Genomic DNA, 26,541 nt, shown 5'->3' on the forward strand with positions numbered 1-26,541 from the left:
TCAGATACTGAGACAGAAGGGTCATTGGAAGACATGGGGGATTACAATGGTCCTCCCTGTTCTGGTGATCAAAGCGAGGATTGAAAGGAATTGATCTCATCTGGAAGTGAAGCTCTGCTGTCCCCTATGTTGCAAGGTGTAACCTTATAGGAGGTTATGGCATTCAAACCCTGCTATAGCTGACGAGCATCCCTCACTGATTCTTGTCTAGTTGGGAATTTCTACTTCACCCAAAAGATGGCTTTTCAGAGATCATGCCTGCACCTCTTGTAGCATTCTTGATCTCTAGACTTGAATGCCTCTGATCTGGATCTTAGCCAATTCTGGATTTCATTGTTCATCCAGGGCTTCTGAATGGGGAAATCACTGAACAATTTCATGGGGGACATACTCATCCAGAGATTTTTTAACAAAATATACTTTATTCAAGATAAAATTATTTACAATAAACCAGGGGTGGCCAACCTTTTACAGTCCATGCGTCAATTTTTTCACGCACGGGTTCAGATGCGCCATACAACTCTTGTGCCCCCATTCAATTCTTGTAAAAATATTAATATAGACATATTTAGCATTTTTACATGATATATTGATTTAATATAAAACAAGATAAACATCACTTACCTTAATGAGACTTTCACAACTTCTTTTAACAAATATATTTTGTCTTCTTTTGATTTCTTCCTTTTTCTTAATCACATATTCTTTCCGTAACTCAGACCCAAGCACTAGCTTCAGTTTTCCTTCTATTTCAGTCTGATGTTGTGTTTTGTAGTGTCTATTAAGATCATGTCTTCTATTATGTGAGAAAGTGTTTTCACAAACACTGCACAACAGTTTTCCTGATGGACCCGCTATAAATAAGAACTCATTTTCCCACTGTTCATTGAATTCATGCTTACTACCACTTCCTGCTTTTCTTCTGCTCATTTTCTTTTGCACTGTGATGGATAACTGGAAAACAAGGCTTAATTTTCGAAAAAGTACAAAACTGCGAATGTTCACAAAGGACGAACAAAGTACAACTCCGTAGTGCACGAGTGTCAATTGTAAACTGACTGGCAAAAACCTGCGACGCACTGCAGAACAAAAGTCCTTCTTTCCTAGCTTGAATTCCTGTTATAGATTTTTTTTCCCTACAGATCGGTTTTTGGTTAATATTTTATATATGAGTAGACTTACTTTTTTTATTATTATCACTGGGGTGCAATGCGCGACTTCTAATCATCCAGTGCGCCACTTTTGGCCACCCCTGTAATAAGCCATTCAATGGCACTCAATCCTTTACAGACATTGATTCCTGGGATGGCAGGTCTTTCATATGAAGAAAGACTGGATGAACTGGGCTTGTACTCGTTGGAATTTAGAAGATTGAGGGGGGATCTGATTGAAACGTATAAGATCCTAAAGGGATTGGACAGGCTAGATGCGGGAAGATTGTTCCCGATGTTGGGGAGGTCTAGAACGAGGGGTCACAGTTTGAGGATAGAGGGGAAGCCTTTTAGGACCGAGGTTAGGATAAACTTCTTCACACAGAGAGTGGTGAATCTGTGGAATTCTCTGCCACAGCAAACTGTTGAGGCCAGTTCATTAGCTATGTTTAAAAGGAAATTAGATATGGCCCTTGTGGCTACTGGGGTCAGGGGGTATGGAGGGAAGGCTGGGTTCTGAGTTGGATGATCAGCCATGATCATAATAAATGGCGGTGCAGGCTCGAAGGGCCGAATGGCCTACTCCTGCACCTATTTTCTATGTTTCTATGTTTCTATTACCATTACATTCTGTACATTTCCACACTTTCAGCCACTCACGTGGCACTCTGTTGGTTCATCTTTACTCACCATTGTTGAGGGGTATACTCCTTGCCACCCAATTCCTCCCACTCCCGCGAGAGAAGAACCCTAAACCGTGGTCCTTTCCCACCGGGCCCTTGCGGTGGCTGCACCAAGTTTCAGTGCATCCCTCAGCACGTACTCCTGCAGCCAAGAATATGCCAGTCGGCAGCATTCTCCCACGGACATCTGAATGTGCTGATAGACCATTAAGTTTCAGGTCGACCAAAGAGTGTCTTTCACCAAGTTGATGATCTACCAGCAGCTCTGGGTGTTTGTCTCCGTGTGTGGCCCCGGGAACAGCCCGTAGATCAGAGAGTCCTCTGTTACGCAGCTGTTGGGGATGAAACGTGACACTATCCCGTTCATCCTCCTCCACACCTTCTCCATGAACCTACAGTGTTCAAAGAGGTGGGTCACAGACTCCTCCTCACTGCAGTCCTCCCGTGGGCAGCGGGGTGTGGAGGCGATGTTCAGGGTGTACAGGAGGGATCTGACTGGGAGGGTCCCTCTCACTGCCAGCCAGGCGAGGTCCTGGTGCCTGTTGGTGAGGTCTGGCGATGAGGCATTTTGCCATATGAACTGGACGATCTGCTCAGGGAACCACCCCACTGTGTCCATCACGTCCTTCTCCTGCAGTGCCTGCAGGACATTACGTGCCACCCGCTGCCTGATGGCCCTGTGGTCAAAGACGTTGACCTGGAAGAACTTTTCTATGAAGGACAGGAATGGCAACAACGACCAGCTGACTGGGGTGTTGCGTGGGAATGGGGCCAGGCCCATCCTTCGTAGCCAGGGCGACAGGTAGAACCTGGGCACATAGTGGTACTTGCTGCCCACATATTTGGGTTCCACACACAACCTGATGCAGCCACACACGAAGCTGGCCATCAGGATGAGGGCAACATTGGGAATGTTTTTTCCCCCATTGTCCAGGGACTTGTGTTTTGTGGCCCGTCTGACCTGCTTCATCTTCGATCCCCAGAGGAATCTGAAGACGGCTCGGGTGATTTCCGAGCTGCAGGAGTGGGGGACCTGCCACACTTGCGCCAAGTACAGCAGCCCTGAGAGCACCTCACACCTGATGACCAAGTTCTTGCCTGTTATCGATAGGGAGCACCCTCCCCACAGCCCCAGTTTCTGTTTTACTTTGGCAGTATTGCATGCCTCGGCCTCTCTGAACCAGATTCCCAACACCTTGACGTGATCAGACCTGATGGTGAAGGGGACGCTGGATCGGTCAGGCCAGTTGCCGAAGAGCTTGGCTTCGTTCTTCGTGCGGTTGACCCTGGCCCCCGACACCAGCTAATAAGCCTGTGAACTGTCCTCGGATCAGAGCAGAAGATGCTGACATCGTCCATCTACAGGGTGGTCTTCATTTGGGTCCTTCCACTGCCTGGCAGCATTACCCCTCTTATGCCCTCTTCCCTCCTGATGGCTTTGGCAAAGGGTTCTATGCAGCACCCAAACAGGACAGGGGAAGGGGCACAGCCCTGCCTGACTCCAGACTTGTTGGGGAAGCTGTCTGTTTCCCACTGTTGACCTGGACTGCAGTACAGATGTCTGTGTAGAGCAGTTTGATCCAATTCCTGATTCCCTCCCCAAATCCCATTTTGGAGAGTACGTCCGCCATGTACGTGTGTGATATCCTGTTGAAGGCTTTCTCCTGGTCCAAGCTGACCAGGCAGGCGTCCACCCCCCTGTCCCATACATAGACGGTGTCCCTCAGCAACGCGAGGCTGTCCGAGATCTTCTGCCCGGTACAGCGCAGGTTTGGTCGGGGTGGATCCACTGTCCCAGAGCAGACTTGACCCTGTTGGCGATAGCCTTGGACAGGATCTTGTAGTCGACGTTAAGGAGTGATATCGGCCTCCAATTTTTAATGTCCTCCCTTTCCTCCTTCTGCTTGTAGATGAGGGTAATGATGCCCTTCTTCATGGATTCTGACATGCTGCCGGCTAGAAGCATGGCGTTGTACACTTCCAGCAGGTCTGGGCCCATCCAGTTCCACAGAGCTGAATACAACTATTTTAATAAAGTATGTAATGGCCCAGTTCACTGAATCAAGGCAAACCTGTACCCGTTCCTCAGCCTGCTGCGACCACTTCTTAGTTGTCTAGATCTCTGAAGCCTTGCTTTTTAGGCTCTGTCTTTATGCAGGAAGTAGAAATACAGCCAAATGGTCCAACTTACTAAAATATGGTCTCGGAAAGGAGTGAAAGGCATTCTTTATCATATTGTAGCAATGGTCTAGTATGTTGGGACTTCTGGTGCAACAGGTTACGTGCTGGTGATAACTGGGCGGGGTTTTCTTGAAACAGGCCTGGTTAAAGTTACTGACTTTTGAATTGCTTTGAGATGAGCTGCTTCTTCTTTACAGACAACATCGAGCAGTTTTGCGAGTGTTGCTTGTAATTGGCCGCTGCTGGTATATAAGCTACAGTCAAGATCATGGATGAGAACTCCGAGGCAAATAGAATGCTCTACATTTAATTGTTAGTTTCTCTAAGTGAGGGGAACAAGAAGTTGACATAACCCCAATGTCCATGCACCAACAGGAATTGACTAAAAAGCACACACTGCCACCTCTTTCCTTACTAGAGTTCACAGTTTGATCCAATCTGAAAATTGTAAAACTTTCTGGTCATATCACTGCATCCAGTGTATCCACATTTAAGCAAGTTTCAGTGCAACAAACAGTTGAGATTTGCCCCATTGCCTCTGATACAGCAACCTTTGCCTAAGGTGATCAATCTTATTTTACGGTGACCATACATTCGCTAACAAGATGACCACCATTGAATGACTTGGAATTCATTTCAATATTGAATTTAGCTTACTTTAAATTTGTATGAGGTGAAAATGGAATGTTGATTTAGAATGATAAATTAAAAATGAGAATTCACAGGGATGAAATGTATTAGCTATGTGACTCATTGTATTTTTAACAGTTTTGTCTTGAGATAATCTAGAGTGCTGTGTCCTGAAGTCATAGAAACATTCAGCACAGAAACAGGTACTTTGGCCCAATGTGACCATCTGACCATCATGTACATCAGGAGTTCCCAACCTTCTTTATGCCTTGGAGCAATACCATTAAGCAAGGGGTCCTTGGACTACAGGTTGGAAACCTGTGGAAAATGGTGGGGAGAAAAAGACTTCCTTGGTGGTGGGATCCTGTTGGAGATGGCGAACTACGTGCTGGACGCGGAGGTCAGGGGGGTGGTAGGGGAGGACGAGGAACCCTATCGCTAGTGGGGTGGCAGTAGGATGGGGTGAGGGCAGATGCATGCAAAATTGAAGAGATACAGGTGAGGGCATTGCTGATGCTGGAGGAAGGGAGCCCCTTTCTTTGAAGAAGGAAGACAATCATTAATTCTCCTCAGATCCTGACTAAACCTCTTACATTCTTATGTTAACCTAATGCCTTGTAGCTTTAGATACCTCTGAAAAGAAGAAATGTTTTCTATTATCTAAACTATCTATGCCCTCATACATTTGTATTTACATCAAGTCCCCCCCCCACCCCCCTTGGCCTCTGATTCAACAGAAACAAGCCCAACCAAGTCCAGCCTCATTGCATAATTGAAACATCCCATCCCAGACAACCAGAACTGGACACAGTTCTGCAGCTACATCATAAAGATGTACCAAGAATTCTCTGCTCTTGTATTCTATGTTTGGTTGATGAAGGCCTTTTACATATGCCTTTTTTTTACCACCTACAAGGATCCTTGGTCTTGTACACCATGGTCCCTCTGTCCCTCAATGTTGCCTGGGGTCCTACCACTCATTAAATATGCCCTACCTTTATTAGTCCATCTAATATGCATCACCTGACACATACTGTATCAAGATTAATCGCCATCTGTCATTGTTCTACCTATTTTACTAACTGATCAAAATCATCCTGTAGCCTATTGTTATCAACACCACCACGGATTTTTGTGTCTACAAACTTATTAATCATACCTCCTACATTCATATCCAAATTGTTCATGTACGTAACAAATAGTAAAGCTCTGAGCACTGATTCCTATATTACACAACCTGTTACAGGCTTCCAAACGCAAAAACAATCCTCCACTATGACCCTGTCTTTTATTACCAAGCCAATCTTGGATCCACCTTGACCTTAATTCCATAGGCTCTAACCTTTGACCAGTCTTTCATGCAGGATTTTGTTAAAGGCTTTAATGAAGCACATTTAGACTGCATCAATCACACTGCCTTCATTGATAAATTTTAGTACCTTAGAATTTTCTAACATTACAAGTGTAGATTAATTCCACCCATAAGAATATTTCCTGTTTACTTCTGCACCAGTGTCATTAGATTCACGGCCCTATAATAGACTGGTTTATCCTTTTTGAATAGGGGTACCACACTTGCTGTTCTTCAGTCATCTGGTATCTTGCCTAAAGCCAGTCAAGATTTAAAAATCTCTGTCAGACACCCAGCAATATCCTCCCTTGCCTTCATGAAATACATCTCAACGGCCCTGACGACTGAGTCACCTTCACACCTTCTTTATATTGCTAACATGTTCTAGAATTTCAGCCCCACTTCCTTGAATTGTGCACTTAGTGTCCACAATGAATGAAGTTGAGCGTATTTAGTTAAAACTTCACCTATTTCCTCTAGCTCCATGCAGATTGGTCCCTAGATGGCCTTACTTTTCCCCCTTTATTTTACCTTTAAGTGACTCCCACTTGTCAAATGTAGGCTTACCTGAACTAACTGCTCCCACTCTTATTTTTGTCAAATCCAATCTCAGGATATTGAAAGACTGAAAAGCTCATAAGGAAGGAGAACATTGATTTTGTGAGAAAATGTGTATGTAATATCAAAACAGACAGTAAAAATGTCAACAACAGGAATTCTGCAGATGCTGGAAATTCAAGCAACACACATCAAAGTTGCTGGTGAACGCAGCAGGCCAAGCAGCATCTATAGGAAGAGGCGCAGTCGACGTTTCAGGCCGAGACCCTTCGTCAGGACTAACTGAAGGAAGAGTGAGTAAGGGATTGTAAAATGTCTGTGGATATATAAAAATGAAGGGAATGGCTAAGGTTGGTATGGATCTCATTGTGAGGCTGGGTAATAGGAACACAGATGTGCCTCTACATATATAACTTTTTACCAGCATGCAGGTGCAACACACAATTGTTCTATTAGCCTTTTTAGCAAGGAAGTTGGATTATAGCAAGAAGGAGGTTTTACAGTAATTGTGTAAGGGTGAAACTACATAAAGAGAATTCCATTTAGCTTTGGTTTTCTCATGCAGAAAGGATGTACAAGCTATAAAGAGAGTGGAGTGAAGATTCTGGATACGGCAGGATTGCTGTATGAAGGAAGATTATACAGGCTGTTTTCTCAAAAATTTGGAAAAATTGGAAGAGATCTCATTAAAACTTAGAAAAGTCTTAAGGGACTTGGCAGGCTAGATGCAGGGAGTGTGCTTCTCCTGCTGGAATTTAGAACTCAAGGCACAGTTTAGAAATAAGGACTAGGTATTCAGGACCGAGATGAGGAAAATTCAGAGGATGATGAACCTTTGGAATTCAGAGGCCAGATGTTGTTAGTAAATCTTTATTCTGTTTTGACATGCTAATCTGCTCCTTTCTGTTAAGAAATGGAACTTTATCTGCGTTTCAAAAACGATGTGCACCATTGAGCGCGTCTGCACGGAGCGTTGTAGTAGGAAAGTAGCTCCACCATCAGGAACCCCCACCAGGACATGCTGTTGTAACCCAGGTTAATTAAACCCAAAGATCTAATAGTTAGAAAGCTCCACTTGTGGAAGGTGAAAACAAGGTTTACCAAATTTATTAAAAAAAAGCTATGTGGGAATAAGCTGCGGCTGATGCAATGTGGGAAAGTGAGAGAAATGCACCAAACTATTAGAAACTAAAGATATAAGCTATTAAAAGTGGAATTAGTGGTAAGTATCTCTATCCTACTTCCTTGAAGACCTCAGGGTGAAACCATTGGAGGAGAGACAATAGCGGTAAAAGATTTATCGAAGTTACAGCTATAACAAGTAGCATCTATAACGAGACAATATCAGCAGAGACGAGTGACCAAGATCTCCACCATGTAACCGGGAATTAGTTCTGTTAAATCACAGTAAGGGATTTGGTCAGTATTTTTTTGTGTAAATATTGTGAATTGACTTTCCGTGGATGATCAACTACTATTTCATCCAACAAAACAAGAAACACAATGATGAGCCACCTGAGATGAAGACCCAGCATGGGAATGAAATGTTTCATGACATAGAGCATTTAATACGGTTGGATGTCTAAGTTTATTTTCATTTGAAGGATCTGAATTTGATTTTCTGCCAGAACTGATTATTTTTGCCAGGACTTTGATAAGTTACTGGATGAGAATTACTTTGTTTAAAAGTTGGGATTTTGGAGAATTGTTGTGAAAGGAATTAAGCTGTATAGATATAAAATTTTTGAATTTGGATTTGTAGACATGACATTCTCTGGATTCTTTCCAATGCTAGCACATCCTTCCTTACATAAGGGGCCCAAAATTGTACACAATACTCCAAATGCAGTCTGACCAATGGTTTATAAATCCTCAGCATTTCCCCCTTGCTTTTATATTGTAGCCTTCTTGAAATTAATTGAATTGAATTAATTTATTACTTACATCCTTCAAAAACACGAGGAGTAAAAATCTTTACGTTACGTCTCCGTTTAAATGTGCAATGTGCAATCATAGTAATTTATAATAAATATTATGTATTATGTGCAACGGGATAGTCAATATAACATAGAAATACAGTTACATCAGCATGAATTAAGCAGTCTGATGGCCTGGTGGAAGAAGCTGTCCCAGAGCCTGTTGGTCCTGGCTTTTAAGTTCAGGATCTAGCTACAGAAGGCAGGGTGAAGGCCAAGGTCTCTGAGCTTCTTTTCGAGCCTGGATGGAATTATGGTGTTGAATGCTGAACTGTATTCCAAGAACTGCATTCTCACATAAACATCCTTCTCCAGATGTGTAAGAACGGTATACATAGAACATAGAATAGTACAGCACAGTACAGGCCCTTCGGCCCACAATGTTGTGCCAACCCTTAAACCCTGCCTCCCATATAACCCCCCACCTTAAATTCCTCCATATACCTGTCTAGTAGTCTCTTAAATTTCACTAGTGTATCTGCCTCCACCACTGACTCAGGCAGTGCATTCCACACACCAACCACTCTCTGAGGAAAAAACCTTCCTCTAATATCTCCCTTGAACTTCCCACCCCTTACCTTAAAGCCATGTCCTCTTGTGTTGAGCAGTGATGCCCTGGGGAAGAGGTGCTGGCTGCCACTCTATCTATTCCTCTTAATATCTTGTACACCTCTATCATGTCTCCTCTCATCCTCCTTCTCTCCAAAGAGTAAAGCCTTAGCTCCCTTAATTTCTGATCATAATGCATACTCTCTAAACCAGGCAGCATCCTGGTAAATCTCCTCTGTACCCTTTTCAATTCTTCCACATCCTTCCTCTAGTGAGGCAACCAGAACTGGACACAGTACTCCAAGTGTGGCCTAACCAGAGTTTTATAGAGCTCCATCATTACCTTGCGACTCTTAAACTCTATCCCTCGACTTATGAAAGCTAACACCCCATAAGCTTTCTTAACTACCCTATCTACCTGTGAGGCAACTTTCAGGGATCTGTGGACATGTACCCCCAGATCCCTCTGCTCCTTCACACTACCAAGTATCCTGCCATTTACTTTGTACTCTGCCTTGGAGTTTGTCCTTCCAAAGTGTACCACCTCACACTTCTCCGGGTTGAACTCCATCTGCCACTTCTCAGCCCACTTCTGGATCCTATCAATCTTCAACAATCCTCTACACTATCTACAACACCACCAACCTTTGTGTCTGCAAACTTGCCAACCCATTCTTCTACCCCCATATCCGGGTTGTTAATAAAAATTACGAAGAGTCGAGGTCCCAGAACCGATCCTTGTGGGACACCACGAGTCACAACCCTCCAATCCGAATGTACTCCCTCCACCACGACCCTGTGCTTTCTGCAGGCAAGCCAATTCTGAATCCACCTGGCCAAACTTCCCTGGATCCCATGCCTTCTAACTTTCTGAACAAGCCTACTGTGTGGAACCTTGTCAAATGCCTTACTAAAATCCATGTAGATCACATCCACTGCACTACCCTCATCTATATGCCTGGTCACTTCCTCAAAGAACTCTATCAGGCTTGTTAGACACTATCTGCCCTTCACAAAGCCATGCTGACTGTCCCTGATCAGACCATGATTTTCTAAATGCCCATAGATCCTATCTCTAAGAATCTTTTCCAACAACTTTCCCACCACAGACATAAGGCTCACTGGTCTATAATTACCCGGACTATCCCTACTACCTTTTTTGAACAAGGGTACAACATTCGCCTCCCTCCAATCCTCCGGAACCATTCCTGTGGACAACGAGGACATAAAGATCCTAGCCAGAGGGTCAGCAATCTCTTCCCTCACCTCGTGGAGCAGCCTGGGGAATATTCTGTCAGGCCCCGGGGACTTACCTGTTCTAATGTATTTTAACAACTCCAGCACCTCCTCTCCCTTAATATCAACATGCTCCAGAACATCAACCTCACTCATATTGTCCTCACCGTCATCAAGCTCCCTCTCATTGGTGAATACCGAAGAGAAGTATTCATTGAGGACCTCGCTCACTTCCACAGCCTCCAGGCACATCTTCCCACCTTTATCTCTGACCGGTCCTGTCTTCACTCCTGTCATCCTTTTGTTCTTCACATAATTGAAGAATGCCTTGGGGTTTTCCTTTACCCTACTCGCCAAGGCCTTCTCATGCCCCCTTCTTGTTCTCCTCAGCCCCTTCTTAAGCTCCTTTCTTGCTACCCTGTATTCCTCAATAGACCCATCTGATCCTTGCTTCCTAAACCTCATGTATGCTGCCTTCTTCCACCTGACTAGATTTTCCACCTCACTTGTCACCCATGGTTCCTTCACCCTACCATTCTTTATCTTCCTCACCGGGACAAATTTATCCCTAACATCATAGTCGGCCTGTCAACATACTGTTGACAGGAATCTGTCCTGGACACACTTAACAAACTCTGCCCTGTCTAAACCATTGGAACTAATCAGGTTCCAATCAGTATTAGGGAAGTTAAAGTCACCCATGATAACAACCCTGTTATTTTTGCACCTTTCCAAAATCTGCCTCCCAATCTGCTCCTCAGTATCTCTGCTGCTACCAGGGGGCCTATAGAATATTCCCAATAGAGTAACTGCTCCCTTCCTGTTCCGGACTTCTACCCATACTGACTCAAAAGAAGATCCTGCTACATTACCCACCCTTTCTGTAGCTGTAATGGTATCCCTGACCAGTAATGCCACCCCTCCTCCCCTTCCCCCCCCCCATCCCTTTTAAAGCACTGAAATCCAGGAATATTGAGAATCCATTCCTGCCCTGGTGCCAGCCAAGTGTCTGTAATGGCCATCATAATTCCAAGTATGTATCCAAGCACTCAGTTCATCACCTTTGTTCCTGAAGCTTCTTGCATTGAAGTACACATACTTTAGCCCTCCTTCCTTACCACCTTTTACACCCTTTATTCTGCTTCTCTTTCCTCAAAGCCTCTTTATATGTTAGATCTGGCTTTACTCCATGCACTATATGTACGTAGAGCTGCAGCTATTGTGTCGCCTGTTGATCTGTTGTGTTGGTAGGCGAATTGTAGGAAGTCCAGTGTGGGTGGCAGCATGTTGCAGATGTAGTCCTTGACCAGCCTCTCAAAGCATTTGCTTATTATTGAAGTGAGTGCTAACATTGTCAGGCCTGCACATACAGACTCCTCCTAATCTCCATCCAGCTAATAGGAGTCACCTACCACTCCTTTCTAATTCATCATTTTAACCCTGTGTCACGATACAGATCGTTAATTCCTTATCTTGCTCCTAATTTCCTTTGATTGTGCCATGATTCTGACCGTTAATTTCCCAATTGCTTCTAATTCTCTTTGATGACGGCACACCTGGTTTCCATCAAGACCTGCAGCATAAGACCACGGCGTTACAGCCACTAGTCGTCAGATCATTGGTTTTGCCTGTGTGGTGATTAACATTTCCCGGCCGCTTAGGACTGTGTGTTCTAAGTTTTGATCCAGTTTCAGGGTTTACCTATGAAATCCTGCATCTCCGTGTCAAGGTCCCTCCTATTTGCCATTGAACGTTCAGGTCTGGGTAAGCATCCTACCTTAATCTCCGTGCCTGTGTCCTGTACTTGGGCTCGCCTCAGTCACTCATTGCAACAGAACAATCTGGCCACAATGAACCCAGTGGACATGAATACCCTGCAACAAGCCCTTGCCAGCCAGGGCTCCCTACTGGGTCTGCACAATCAGCTTCTCTGGGATGTCTTTGAGCACCTCCATACCTTGTCTGCTAACATAGTGAAGATTGGTGACCAGGTGGACCGTGTACCGTGTATCCACTCACCTGACTCCATCCACTCCAGGTACTCTGTCTCTGTCCACAGCCCAGACAGCCTGTAGTGGCAACCCCCCCTACGTGGCAGCAATACCTCCGCCAAGAGAGCCGCATGTACCTAAACCAGAACACTATGCTGGGGGTTTGGGGAAGTGCCGTGCCTTCCTTCTGCAATGCACCTTGGTGTTTGAACAACAGTCATCCATGTACTCCATGGATAAGTCAAAGATAGCTTCTATCATGGGGTTATTGTGGGGAAGTGCCTTAGCGTGGGCTACAGCTATTTGGGATAATCAACCGGATATCTGCTCTTCTTTCCCCACCTTTATTGCGGAAATGAGAAAGGTCTTTGACCACCCCGTCCGTGGTAAAGATGCCGTTAAGTGTTTACTCATTTTCCGTCGGGGCTCACATAGTGTTGCCGAGTATTCCGTGGAGTTCTAGACGTTAGTGGCTGACTCGGGTGGAACAACGAGGTACTCTAAGGGTTGTTCACCACCTTTAGCCACTTCACGGCACTCATTACCGTCTCCCACCAGCACAAGCCTCTCTCCTCCTCCTGCTCCTAGAATAGCACCCAGCCTGGCCGTCTACACTGCCCCGGGAGAAGAACCCATCCAGTTGGACGGAACCGTCTTTCCCATAGAGCGGCTTCGGTGTTTGAGAGCGGGGGAGTGTTTCTATTGCGGCCAGTCCAGCCACTTCCGTGCTACCTGTACCCTTCGGCCAAAAGGGAAGGCTCACTAGTAGAAAGGGGGACCCTGGTGAGCCAGACAACATTCCCTTCCCTCCCCCGAACCCAGATGCAGATCCCAGCTACTTTATGTTACAACCAACAGTCCCTGCCTCTGTCAGCTCCAGTGGACTCCGGCACTGAGGGAGACCTTCTGGATGAAAACATAGCTTCCCGGGCCGGAATTCCTCGGGAGCCGTTTTACCCCTCTGGAAGCCCGGGCAGTGGACAGTAGACTTCTGACCTGAGTCGCACACTGCACACCAGCCCTGTCTCTTATTCTCTCCGGGAACCATCGGGAGCAGGTACAATTCAAGCTCCTATAGTTCTTGGGTACCCCTGGTTAGGCTGCCATAATCCTCACATCGACTGGTCCACCGGGAAGATAGCCAGCTGGAGTCTGTTCTGTCACTCCACTTGTCGACAGGCGGCCCTATCTCCTGTGAAAGTCACCGCGGCCTTGTCTGCCTCTGAAACCCTTGACTTATCCAAAGTTCCAGCTGAGTATCATGACCTGGGACAAGTGTTTAGTAAACAACGGGCTCTTTCCCTGCCTCCACACCGACCTTATGATTGTGCTATTGACCTTCTCCCCGGAGCCCCTCTACCCACCAGTCGGCTGTATAACTTGTCTCTGCCAGAAGGGAAGCAATGGAGGCTACCTGAATGACTCTCTTGCGGTGGGCATTATCTGACCCTCATCCTCCCCTGTAGGCGCAGGTTTCCTCTTTGTGGGGAAGGAAGATGGTTCACTGCGCCCCTGAATTGACTACTGGGACCTAAATAACATAACCATAAAGAACAAGTATCCACTGCCCCTTATCAACTCTGCTTTCGAACCACTTCATGGAGCCACCACCTTCTCCAAGTTAGACCTACGAAGTGCCTACCATCTAGTCAGGATAAGGGAAGGAGGTGAGTGGAAAACAGCATTTAACACCCCTCTTGGTCACTTCGAATACCCGGTCATGCCATTCGGGCTCACCAATGCCCCCCCTGTCTTCCAAGCCCTGGTAAACGATGTCCTTAGGGACTTTATTAACCGTTTCGTTTTCATTTATTTGGACGACGTCTTAACCTTCTCCAGCAGTTTACAGGAACACATCCACCATGTTCGTCAGGTTCTGCAGAGGCTTTGGGAGAACAAACTCTTAGTAAAAGCTGAGAAGTGGAAGTTTCATGTCCCCTCTGTCAGTTTCTTAAGGTACATCAGTGAGAGCGGGCGAGCGAGGGCGGATCCCGAAAAGATCCAGGCGGTGGTGGAGTGGCCAAAACCCATGACACTCAAGCAACTCCAGCGATTTCTGGGGTTTGCAAACTTCTATCGTCGCTTCATCAAAGATTACAGCCAGGTGACAGCACCTCTTACTCAACTCACCTCTCCTATGACCCCTTTGCGCTGGGACCCCGAACCGGACGCTGCCTTCTTGGAGCTGAAGAGGCGTTTCACCTCCGCGCCCATCCTGGTCCAACCAGACCCCTCTCGCCAATTCATTGTGCAGGTCAATGCCTCCGACTCGGTGGTGGGAGCGGTCCTCTCCCAACATTCTGGCCCTGACCAAAAACACCATTCCTGTGCCTTCTTTTCTTGCTGGCTGTGCCCTGCCAAACGAAATTACGATGTAGGGAACCAGGAGTTACAGGCCATTAGACTTGCTTTGGAGGAGTGGAGGCACTGGCTGGAGGGAGCAGAACATCCATTTATCGTCTGGACAGATCACAAGAACCTCTCATACATCCAAACCGCCAAAGACCTGAATTCCCGCCAAGCTCGTTGAGCATTATTTTTTTCGCCATTACAGATTCACACTCACCTATTGTCCGGGGTCCAAGAACGGGAATCCCGATACTCTCTCCCGTCAATACGTTTCTGAGGAGGGCCTTGCCAACTCCGAGACCATCCTTCCACCCTCCTGTGTAGTGGCTGCCCTCACCTGGGAGATTGAATCCATAGTCAGAGAGGCCCAACGGACTCAACCTGACCTAGGCAATGGACCCCCCCCCCACCCCCCATTCACCTCTTCGTGCCTGACTCTGTTCGGTCTTAGGTTCTCCAATGGGGGCACACTTCTCGTTTTGCCTGCCATCCGGGAATCGGTTGGACTCTGTCCCTTCTGAAGAGATATTTCTGGTGGCCCTCCATGGACGCTGACACTCATTCCTACGTCTCTGCTTGTTCTGTTTGTGCCTGCGGAAAAGCCTCCCACCGACCGCCTGCTGGATTGCTTCGTCCTCTACCTGTCCCTGGCCGCCCTTGGCCTCACATTGTGCTGGATTTCGTTATGGGACTACACCATTCACATGGGAACACTGCTGTACTCACCGTGTTGGACCGCTTCTCTGTGCACTGTGTAGCCCTTCCCAAGCTCCCTACAGTGAGACAGCTGATCTTCTTCCGCCTCCATGGAATTCCCTATGATATGATTTCTGACTGGGGTCCCCAATTCATCTCTCAAGTATGGAGGTCCTTTTGTAAAGCCCTTGGAGTCTCAGTAAACCTGTCTTCTGGCTTCCATCCACCGACTAATGGTCAAACAGAACGAGCAAACCAGGATTTGGAAGCAGCATTGTGCTGCATAACCACCAACAACCCGTCATTCTGGAGCACCCATCTCATTTGGGTAGAGTACGCCCACAACTCCCTGGTCAGCACTGCCACCGGAATGTCTCCCTTCGAATGCTCCATCGGTTACCAACCCCCTCTGTTTCTTGCCCATGAAGACAACATTGCTGCGCCTTCAGTTCAGGATCACCTCCGCCGGTGCCGCAAGATCTAGAAGGATGCACGTGCGGCCCTGCTCCTTTCAGCTGGCCGCAACCGGAGGATTGCCGATCGCCATCGAGTTCCTGCACCAAATTATCGGCCTGGGCAGAAGGTTTGGCTCTTGTCAAAAGACATCTCCCTCAAGAATGTACCCAAGAAACTCGCCCCTTGCTACCTGGAACCATTCAAGATTGAGTGTCATCGACCCCTTGGTAGTCGGACTCAAATTGCCCGGATCCATGCACGTTCATCCCACGTTCCACGTCTCCCAATTGAAACCTGTATCTGTCAGCCCTTTATGCCCCCCTGCCAAACCCCCTCTGCCCGACCGGATCATTGACAACCACCCAGCATATACCGGCAAATACTGGATGTGCGCCGCCGAGCAGAGGCTTCCAGTACCTGATCGATTGGGAGGGATACGGCCTGGAGGAATGCTCCTGGATTCCCCGCTCCTTCATCTTGGACCCTTCCCTCATCCGTGATTTTCATCGAGACAATTCGGACAAGACTGGTGGTTCGCCTGGAGACTCCCGTTGAGGGGAGGATACTGTCACAGACCTGATCGTTAATTCCCTATCTTGCTCCTAATTTCCTTTGATTGTGCCACAGTTCCAACTGTTACTTTCCCAATTGCTTCTAATTCTCTTTGATGACGACACACCTGGTTTCCATCAAGACCTGCAGCATAAGAACTACGGCGTTACAGCCACTAGTCGCCAGATCGTTGGTTTTGCCTGTGTGGTGATTAACGTTTCCGGGCCGCTTAGGACTGTGTGTTCTAAGTATTGCTCCAGTTTCAGGGTTTACCTATGAAACCCGCATCTCTGTGTCAAGGTCCCTCCTGTTTGCTGTCGAACGTTCAGGTCCACGTAAGCATCCTACCTTAATCTCCGTGCCTGTGTCCTGCACTTAGGTTCGCCTCAGTCATTCATTGCAACACCCAGCTCTCATCCACAGTCCTTGTTCACTCATTGAATGGACTAGCCTCAATCAGTTGCTCTTAGCCTTTGGTTACCTTGTTGCCTGTGGTGTTTTGTATCTGTTTCCTGTTGTTTTGTGGCCCCTCGTGACTTGTTATTTTTGAAGTCTATTTGTAAAGTTATCATTCATTGTTGAATTGTCTCTGCAGCTCTACTTTTGGGTCAAGCCTCCTCTACATTTCCTGACAAACATTACATTTACCTACCTTACTTCCAACTCGACCTGCAAGATAATCTTTAGGGAATTTGCACTAGAATTCCTTAGTCCCTTTAAATCTGTGATTTCTGAATTTACACCCCATTTAGAAAATAGTCTGTGCCTTAATTCCTTCTGCCAATGTACATGACCATACACTTTCCTACCTCAGTATTCCACCTGTCTTTTCTCTTAAAGACCCTGCTTATTCCATCCTGCTCTCATGACTATACCCCTTCCCCACATGAAACCACCATGGTGGGCTTCATAGCTGAACAGGTGAGAAGACAGCTGAAACGTCTCAACCCATGCAAGGCTGCAGGACCGGATGGTGTCAGTACCAGGGTGCTCAAAGCCTGTGCCCCTCAGCTATGTGGAGTACTTCGCCATGTCTTCAACCTGAGCCTGAGGCTCCGGAGGGTTCCTGTGCTGTGGAAGACGTCCTGCCTCGTCCCTGTGCCGAAGACGCCGCGCCCCAGCGGCCTCAATGACTACAGACCAGTGGCGTTGACCTCCCACATCATGAAGAGAGACTTGTTCTGGAGCTGCTCTGGCCTATGGTCAGGCCACACTTAGATCCCCTTCAGTTCGCCTGCCAGCCCCGACTAGGAGTTGAGGATGCCATCGTCTACCTGCTGAACCGTGTCTACACCCACCTGGACAAGCCAGCGAGCACTATGAGGGTCATGCTTTTTGACTTCTCCAGTGCGTTCAACACCATCCGCCCTGCTCTGCTGGGGGAGAAGCTGACAGCGATGCAGGTGGATGCTTTCCTGGTGTCATGAATTCTTGATTACCTGACTGGCAGACCACAGTATGTGTGCTTGCAACACTGTGTATCCGACAGAGTGATCAGCAGCACTGGGGCTCCACAGGGGACTGTCTTGTCTTCCTTTCTCTTCACCGTTTACACCTTGGACTTCAACTACTGCACAGAGTCTTGACATCTTCAGAAGTTTTCGGATGACTCTGCCATAGTTGGATGCATCAGCAAGGGAGATGAGGCTAGTACAGGGCTATGGTAGGAAACTTTGTCACATGGTGTGAGCAGAATTATCTGCAGCTTAATGTGAAAAAGACTAAGGAGCTGGTGGTAGACCTGAGGAGAGCTAAGGTACCGGTGACCCCTGTTTCCATCCAGGGGGTCAGTGTGGACATGGTGGAGGATTACAGATACCTGGGGATACGAATTGACAATAAACTGGACTGGTCAAGGAACACTGAGGCTGTCTACAAGAAGGGTCAGAGCCGTCTCTATTTCCTGAGGAGACTGAGGTCCTCTAACATCTGCCGGACGATGCTGAGGATGTTCTACGAGTCTGTGGTGGCCAGTGCTATCATGTTTGCTGTTGTGTGCTGGGGCAGCAGACACCAACAAAATCAACAAACTCATTCGTAGGGTGAGTGATGTTGTGGGGATGGAACTGGACTCTCTGACGGTGGTGTCTGAAAAGAGGATACTGTCCAAGTTGCATGCCATCTTGGACAATGTCTCCCACCCACTACATAATATACTGGTTGGGCACAGGAGTACTTTCAGCTAGAGACTCATTCCACCGAGATGCAACACAGAGCGTCATAGGAAGTCATTCCTACCTGTGGCCATCAAACTTTACAACTCCTCCCTTGGAGGGTCAGACACCCTGAGCCAATAGGCTGGTCCTGGACATTTCCTGGCATAATTTACATATTACTATTTAATTAATTATGGTTTTATTACTATTTAATTATTTATGGTGCAACTGTAACGAAAACCAGTTTCCCCTGGGATCAATAAAATATGACTATGACTAATCTGCAGTGTCCTTCTGCAGACTCCCTGCTTCTTCAGCACTGCCTGCTTCTCCACTTATCTTTGTATCATCTGCAAACTTGGCCACAAGTTCTGTCATCCAACTTATTGACATATAACTTGAAAAGAAGCAGTCCTAACACTGACCCTTGTGGAATACCACTAGTCACTGGCAGCCAGAAAAAGCTCCCGAAACTTTGAGAGAATAGGGTGTAAGCAGGCTTTCATAAAACAATTTTGTTCTGTGCATGAACTTTGAGGATGTAACTGCAGAACAGATGATACAGTGCACTTTGACAGAGACTTTAGCCCACCAAGTCTTGCACCAGCCATTGAGTATCTACTTGCAGTGTTCCTACACAAAGCCCATTTTTATTTTCCCCACATTCACACCAACTTACCCAGAGTCTACCAGTCACTTTCACACCCAGAGCAATTTACAATGCCCAATTAATCTACTAGTTCATACGTCTTTGGGATGTGAGGGGAAACGGGAGTACCCAGAGGAAGACCATACAGAACTTCATGCAGACTGCACTGGACGGAGATCAGGATCAAACCCAGATCACTGGCGCTGGGTGGCAACATTTCTAGTAGTCTTCCACTGTGCCACCCAAATCAAGCTCTTGATGTTTCCTCTTAACATCAAATTTGAGTTTTGAGTTGAGAGAAAATAAAAATATAAGAAAAATAAATGAAATTGGAATGAAATAAAATAGATATTATTTAATTACTGCATGTCAAACTAAACCCGTATCCAATAAAACATAATGTTTTTACTACTCAACAATCCCATTAATGTTTGTGTTGGTGATTATTTCTAATGAGCAGTACTGCTTAGATGATATATTTCATTAAGAACATTAATTTGTAGTCATTGTCAACATCACTGTAACATAGATTATTTACATATTTTGTTGACAGTACATTTCTAAAAGTGAAGTGTATGTATCTATTGATTTCAAAATACTCCACCGGATGGGTGTTCGATCTTATTTGTCCTAAAGATCAGCAGGACAAGTGTGTGCCAGTACTACAATGCAGAATTGATTCATGAGTCTGTGGAGTTTGCCAACTTAATTATAGTGTAAAGAACAAAACAGAATCCAAACTGATTTGTGGATATCGATTTTATTGATCATGTTGCGATCAATTTACAGGCCAGAAATCATTTAGAGTTGAATCTTTATTATTGCATGGTGACTTCCTTGGCAATATTTCCTTCTCAGAATTGTTTTCCATGTGATGTACTACTCTGCAGGTCTCTTTATTGCATTTCTCTATGAGCTTCCCTGGGTTATTCAATGTAAAGTACACCACTGGACACCATAGTTTTCTTTGTGCTGTCTATTGAATGTATTCAAGCTCTTGAATAATGGGCTTTTCATCTTACCCTACTTCCTTTGTAATAATTTGTTACAGAATGAGTGGACTTCTGTGGCATTCTCCTATATCTGAAACCATTTCAGAGAGATATTTGTGTATTTGAATCCAATTGTTCTTGGTTTCCTTGTAAGAGTCTCATAGTTCAATTAATGGATGAGTGATCTAGAGGATTGGATGGATCTGGTAGCAAGATTCAAATCCCACTACAGCAGCAGGGACATTCAAATTCAGAGAATTAAATTTTAAATTAGCATAAAAAGTGATTGTAAAACTTCCAAACTATTGTTGAAACCTCATCTTATTTATTGACTTTTGCTAGCACCCTACTTCAGCCCTAACCTTACCCCTACTTCCCTTATCTGTATTTGATTGTCAATAAGAACTGTACTGGCCTTGCAGTGATACTAAAGTCCCATGAATTAAGAAAACACAGTCTTATGATTCTCACTGAAGGGAAAACCACCCAAATCAGCCATGATCGAGTGTTTCTGACACCGCATTTTAGGCTTGCATGTTTACCAACAACTGGATTTGTCATACTAGAAAGTTTATAGCATTACAGAACTTTTTAAGGTATTAAGTGAAGGTCACACTTTCAGATAAATTTTTATTGAGTTACATTCACTGCTTGCCAGAAGGGTGATCATTACTCACTATTTAAAGAAGAGTTACTGAGCCAACAGTGTAAAGGAAGTGAATTAATGCCAGAGCCACAATCCTTAATCCAGGAGTACCTCAGGCAGTCATGTTGTGTTGTTTTATGTTTAATTCAGCTTTATTGCAGATGCTACTTTTAGAAGCTTCATTTCTATGTTTACATCATTTAAATTTACATTTTAAATCAAAAATGTTTTAACCAAAATATTAACCCATATCTTTTTGATTATTTGTTTTTATCTTAATGGTTCGGGGAAGGGAAGATTCCTGTTTTTCCACAAAAAGTAATTCTGATTGTTGTGTTCTGAGTTGTTCTGCCAAGTATAGTGGGCATACTGTGTGGATGCCAGAATGTATGGTGACACTGCAGGCTACTCTTAGCACATCCTTGGTTGTTAATGCAAATGGCGCATTTCTCTTACGTTCCTGCTGAATGGAAGTTTGTGAATAAGGATTTTGGATATATCTTCTAAAACAAGTACCCAGAGACTTAAAAGAAGATGAAAACTTCATGGACATGAATCAAAATGCCCCAATCTGCTACCATCTTAATGTGATATGCAAAGTATATAATTGAGTAATTAAATTATATAATTTAAGCAATGCATAAGATTCTAGGTACATTTTATTCTGCAGAACCGTCATCCACATTTGCGTCCAAAGCTGTAGGTCCACCTAATTTAGGATATAACAAAAAGGGAAGTGTGACAGATATTGGTTAAAAATGAAGTTAGACTAGAGAAACCTGTAAACTGCTGGATTAAAGTTAAGAAGGCCATCATAAAAATTAAGAGCAGGAGTAAGACATATGGCTCCTCAAACCTACTCTATCATTCATTAAGATCATGACTGCTCTACCTCAGGCCTGTTTCCCTAAATTATCTCTATATATAGATTAATTTTAATATTCAGAAACTTAGTGATCTTTGTTTAGAATAAGCTCAATGACAAAGGCTCCTCATATATCTGGGGTAGAGAAGTCCAAAGATTCACCACACACTGAGGATAGAAAAGTTTCCATATTTCAGATCTACATTGTTAACTGCTTTTTCTTGATGTTCTCCAAACAGGATTATCTGTAATTGGATATAATTGTTCAACGCAGAAATTAGTAGTGCTGTTCAAATTAAGCTTATTGATCAAACCTGTAGTCAAGAAGGTTGGTAGGTCTCTCCCTCTCCCACTCTCACTCTCTATTCATTCTCTCTCTTTCTCTCTCTCTCTCGCTCTCTCACACCCCTCTTGAGAAGCCCGAGAATGGACAGGTCAGTGTGGGAGTGGAAAGCAGAATTAAAATGACATAAACCTTTCTTTACTTCTTTCTAGCTCCGGGAGCGCAGCGTGAATCATATTACAGACCCTGATTCCAGCTGCAGTCCCACCTACTTTCTTGACTCATGAAATGTGGGTTCTTGACCTTGACCCAACTAGCCACTCACCCAGCCTCTACTCCAGAACCTAGCTCTGCCACACAGTTACCTATTCTCTTGATCAAACTCCCTCTCACCCCCCCCTCCAGTGTTTCTAATCTCAACCCTGATTTTGATCCTGACACCAACTATTGATTGCTTGTCAGCACATATGTCAGATACAACCCATCTCTTGGCAAGTAGAATTCACAAGACATCTGGAGAGGATTCTGGGGGACCATGCCATATTTGCTACCTCTTCCAGTGATGCACAACCAAGCTCAAGAATATGCGGAATTAGAGATAATGAGAATGACATATGTTGCAATACATCAGTATTTTCAGCATTGCTTGCATCAGTGGTTACATTTGATGGAATTGTTATTTTTGAATCTTGAGCATATAAGTACTTCAGTAGGCAGGAGTTAACCTGAAGTTCTTCCATTTTTTCCAGGTTCCAGAAGAAAATTTGAGATATATAGCAGGGAGCATCCTGAGTGAAGGTGATGAGAAGCCATCTGAAGAACTGGTCAAACGTTTTGAGAAGTTTGGCTTTAGAATATTCTCTTTCCCAAAAGTCACACATGTTGTTATGACCACATTCCCTTTCAAGACCTTCCTCTCACTGCTTCTGGCAATACACCGGGTGTACCCAGTTCTGAATAACTATATTAAGGTAGGAAGCTCTTAAGCAATTGACTTTGTAGAATTTGAGTAATTCCTGATTGTTATATCATAACTCATAATTGAAAACCTACATTTGACAAGTGTCAACATGGAAATGCAGTTTTGCTGTTGGCTTACAGTGGAAATGAATCCTTGAAAATAGCTAATGACTGGCAAGTCATAGTACAACTACTTCAGTTCTTTTAATGGATAGACTAGAAGAGCAGAGGTCTTAGATTAGAACATTACTCATAACTGTGGCTACTTATGTGAAACTCAGAGGAGGGAGTGGTTAGGTTGTTGTACACAGGCGTATTATATTAGTAGTAGTTGCAAGACGTTGCTCCCTATAGTTGTCCATAGAAAATAGCACTGATTTACATTGGTACATCTCTTTTACATTCTATTTAAATACTCACCCATAATTGAAAAGTCTGTGAATTGCAATTTTTACAGTTTCCTGGTAGGAATGGAAACTTTTGTAAAGTGTGACTTTGTTAGTGAATTGAATAGAATGATTAAGTATTTTTCAACTCAAACCCTTAGTTCAGTTAGTTCAGAGAAATTTATGTGGTCATGTTCTACAGTCCATTTGACAATGCAGTGGAAAATCCAGCAGAAACTTGTCATACATGCGTTGTATCTTTCTTAATTATCAGTATGCAAATGTTCCAAAGAAATATTCTGTTTAAATTTTATTTATTTTTGCTCTGAAGCAAGAACAAGGGACCAAAGTTAAATAATGAAACTAATGAAATTTTTGAACGTGCAATTTCAGTAAAGTCACTTTTTTGCATTATGATTGTGGATGTCATGTTTCTACCCTATTTTATGGATGATTTTCTTTGTTTAATCATTTAATTAGATGGGAGGGTGGGGCAGAAAAGGGGATAAGTTTAAAGCAAGAGGGGGATAGATTTAAAAGGACTTGAGGGGCAACTTTTTCTCACAGAGCGTAGTCAGTATATGGAGTGAGCTTCCAGAGGAAGAGTTGATACAGTTACAACATCTAAAAGACACATGAACAGGTACAGTACATGGAAATGGGTCCGGTGTAGGTAGATGGGAGTAGTTCAAATTGACAGCCTGCTTAATATGGATGATTTAAGCTAAAGGGCTTGGTTCTGATCTGTATAGTTCTATGAATATATATGATTTATATAAAGATACTAATAGAGTAGACTATTAACTTGGGAGAATGCTGATGGATGTTACTTCCAGAAGGCACTTGATAAAGCTCCTCATAAGAACAGAACAAAGTGGGAAGTGTCTGATGAGGTAGATTAGATTGCAAGTGTGATTAAATAGTAAAGCAAAAGGGGAGTGTGGGTGTGTGTGTGTGTTTGTGTCGAGGGTGGGGGGGGGTGTTCATGGGACTGATAGAGGAACATAAAAGCAGGACAGAAAAGGCTTAAGTGAGAACAAGAAATCTCTTCCTTGAAATTATTGAACCCAGTGTTGAAATTGGAAGGCAGCAAGATGACTAGTCAAAAGTGTGTTTTTGTTTCTTGATTTTACATGAGTTTGATTGGAGCAGTGTGGGATACTGGAGACACTGAATAGCCTCTTTGATCTGATTCAGTGTTTTTGAGAATACTGTGTCCAAGGGCTTAAAATGTTCTCACTCAGTGGAAACTATAACATAAGGAAGATGGAAGGCAAAGTGCCTGTTTCATCCTTAGAAGAAGATGGAACATTACAGTTCAGTACAGGCCCTTTGGCCCATGATGTGTGCTAGTTTTTTAACCTACTCTAAGAGCATGAGGATAAACTACATCCAGCTGTGGAGCATTTGCTTTGGGTAGTGAGGTTACCATTAACCACAGCTACCTCCAGGTCACCCTTAGGCAAGGTGTAGCACCTGTTAGCCTTCCTCCTTGGGTTACAGTGAAGCCATGGAATGGAGGTGGTGGATGATGAAGCAGAAGGCAAGTTGTGAGTAACACAATTGATGGTCCCTGCTTCTCAGACGCTGAACAGTTGATCCTTTTAATAAGACAATGTTCAGGGTCACCCGTCTTGTAAAGACACTGCATCGGAAGCAAACAAGGGGAAGCGACTTCTTGTATTTTATCCCTAGTACAACCATGGTTAATACATACACAAATGTAAAAGACAACAGCGTAAATGGCAGCCCACTTCCAAATAGTGCGGACACCTCGCTCGGTACGGGGTATCATGTAAACAGACAGGTGAGCCCGGATCATCATACCACTCCTGTCTGCAAGGACAAGAGACTGCGAATTGCCACTTGGAATGTTTGAACCCTGCACCAAGCTGGTAAACTAGAAAATGTAAAATTAGAAACGAAGAGGCTAGAAGTCAGCATCCTAGGCCTAAGTGAAATAAGATGGAAAGGCACTGGAGTATTCCAGTCAGACGACTACAAGATGATATACTCTGGTAGAGATAAACATGAAAAGGGTGTTGCAATCATCTTAGACAAAGAAACATCCAAGAGCCTGCTAGGATACTGGCATATCTCAGACAGAATGATGCTAATCAAACTAAAAGGACAACGAAGCAACATCTCTGTCATCCAAGTATATGCACCCACAATGGCAAGCTTAGAGGAAGAAATTGATGCCTCCTACCACTCCCTAGACAAAGCACTAGAAGAATGCAAATCACAAGAAGCCATCACAGTCATGGGCGATTTCAATGCAAAAGTTGGTGAGGGAAGAGAAAACCATATTGTTGGAGACCAGGGATTGGGAGAAAGAAATGAAAGAGGAGAAAAGCTTATATCATGGTGTAAAACAAACAATCAGATAATCACCAACACTTGGTTTAAACAACATCCAAGAAGGAAATGGACATGGAGAAGCCCAGATGGTAACCAACAAAAATCAAATTGACTACATAACAATCAATAACAGATTCAAAAACTCGATAACTCAATCTAAAAGCTGCCCTGGAGCAGACTGTGGAAGTGACCACATACCAGTCATTTGCAAACTGAAAATAAAGACGAGAAAATTAAAGAAACCAAAAAGATCAGAACCACTGGATTATCAACAACTACAAAACAACTCTCATCTGAAAACCGAATACACAACCGAGGTGAAAAACCGTTTTCAATTGCTGCAGGATGAAGGAGGCAAATCTTCCTGGGACATACTGAAGGAATCCATGGTTGTAGCTGCAAAAGGAACCATCCCACGTAAAGAACGGAAAAGTAAGGAGAAATGGATAACTGAAGATATAATACAATTGATGCAACAAAAACAGACCATCAAACTAAGAGAAAGCGAAGAATACAAACAACTTGATAAGACAATAAAAAGAAAATGCAGAGAAGCTAAAGACAGATGGCTAAATGGGAAATGCTCAGAGATAGAAATGCTACAAACCCAGAACCCTGGAACAAAGTTGATGCACAATAAGATTAAAGAACTAACGGGGAAATTATCTTGCTCAGCAAGTGAATGCATCAAGGCAAAAGATGGCAGCTTAATTATGAACAAAAAGGAAATCCTAAACAGATGGACAGAATATATAAAAGAACTTTTTGAAGACCAAAGAGGAGAAAAACCGAACATAAAGAAGAATCTTGAAGGACCTAGCATGCTAAAATCAGAAGTTCGAGCAGCCGTAAATAAAACAAAACATAACAGAGCAACTGGTCCA

The 26,541-nt window shown here is 44.3% G+C and overlaps 1 protein-coding gene across 1 annotated transcript in view; it reads left to right on the forward strand.

Annotated features, from left to right (window-relative positions):
* LOC134356716 (testis-expressed protein 264 homolog) overlaps positions 1–26,541 on the forward strand; it is a 440,281-nt gene that overhangs the window by 22,753 nt on the left and 390,987 nt on the right. Inside the window, exon 2 of the mRNA XM_063067773.1 lies at positions 22,700–22,921. Within this exon, the coding sequence (XP_062923843.1) occupies positions 22,700–22,921 (222 nt within the window). The remainder of the gene's footprint in view (positions 1–22,699; positions 22,922–26,541) is intronic.

This window comes from Mobula hypostoma, chromosome 15, assembly GCF_963921235.1.
Source record: "Mobula hypostoma chromosome 15, sMobHyp1.1, whole genome shotgun sequence".
Classification (NCBI taxonomy): domain Eukaryota; kingdom Metazoa; phylum Chordata; class Chondrichthyes; order Myliobatiformes; family Myliobatidae; genus Mobula; species Mobula hypostoma.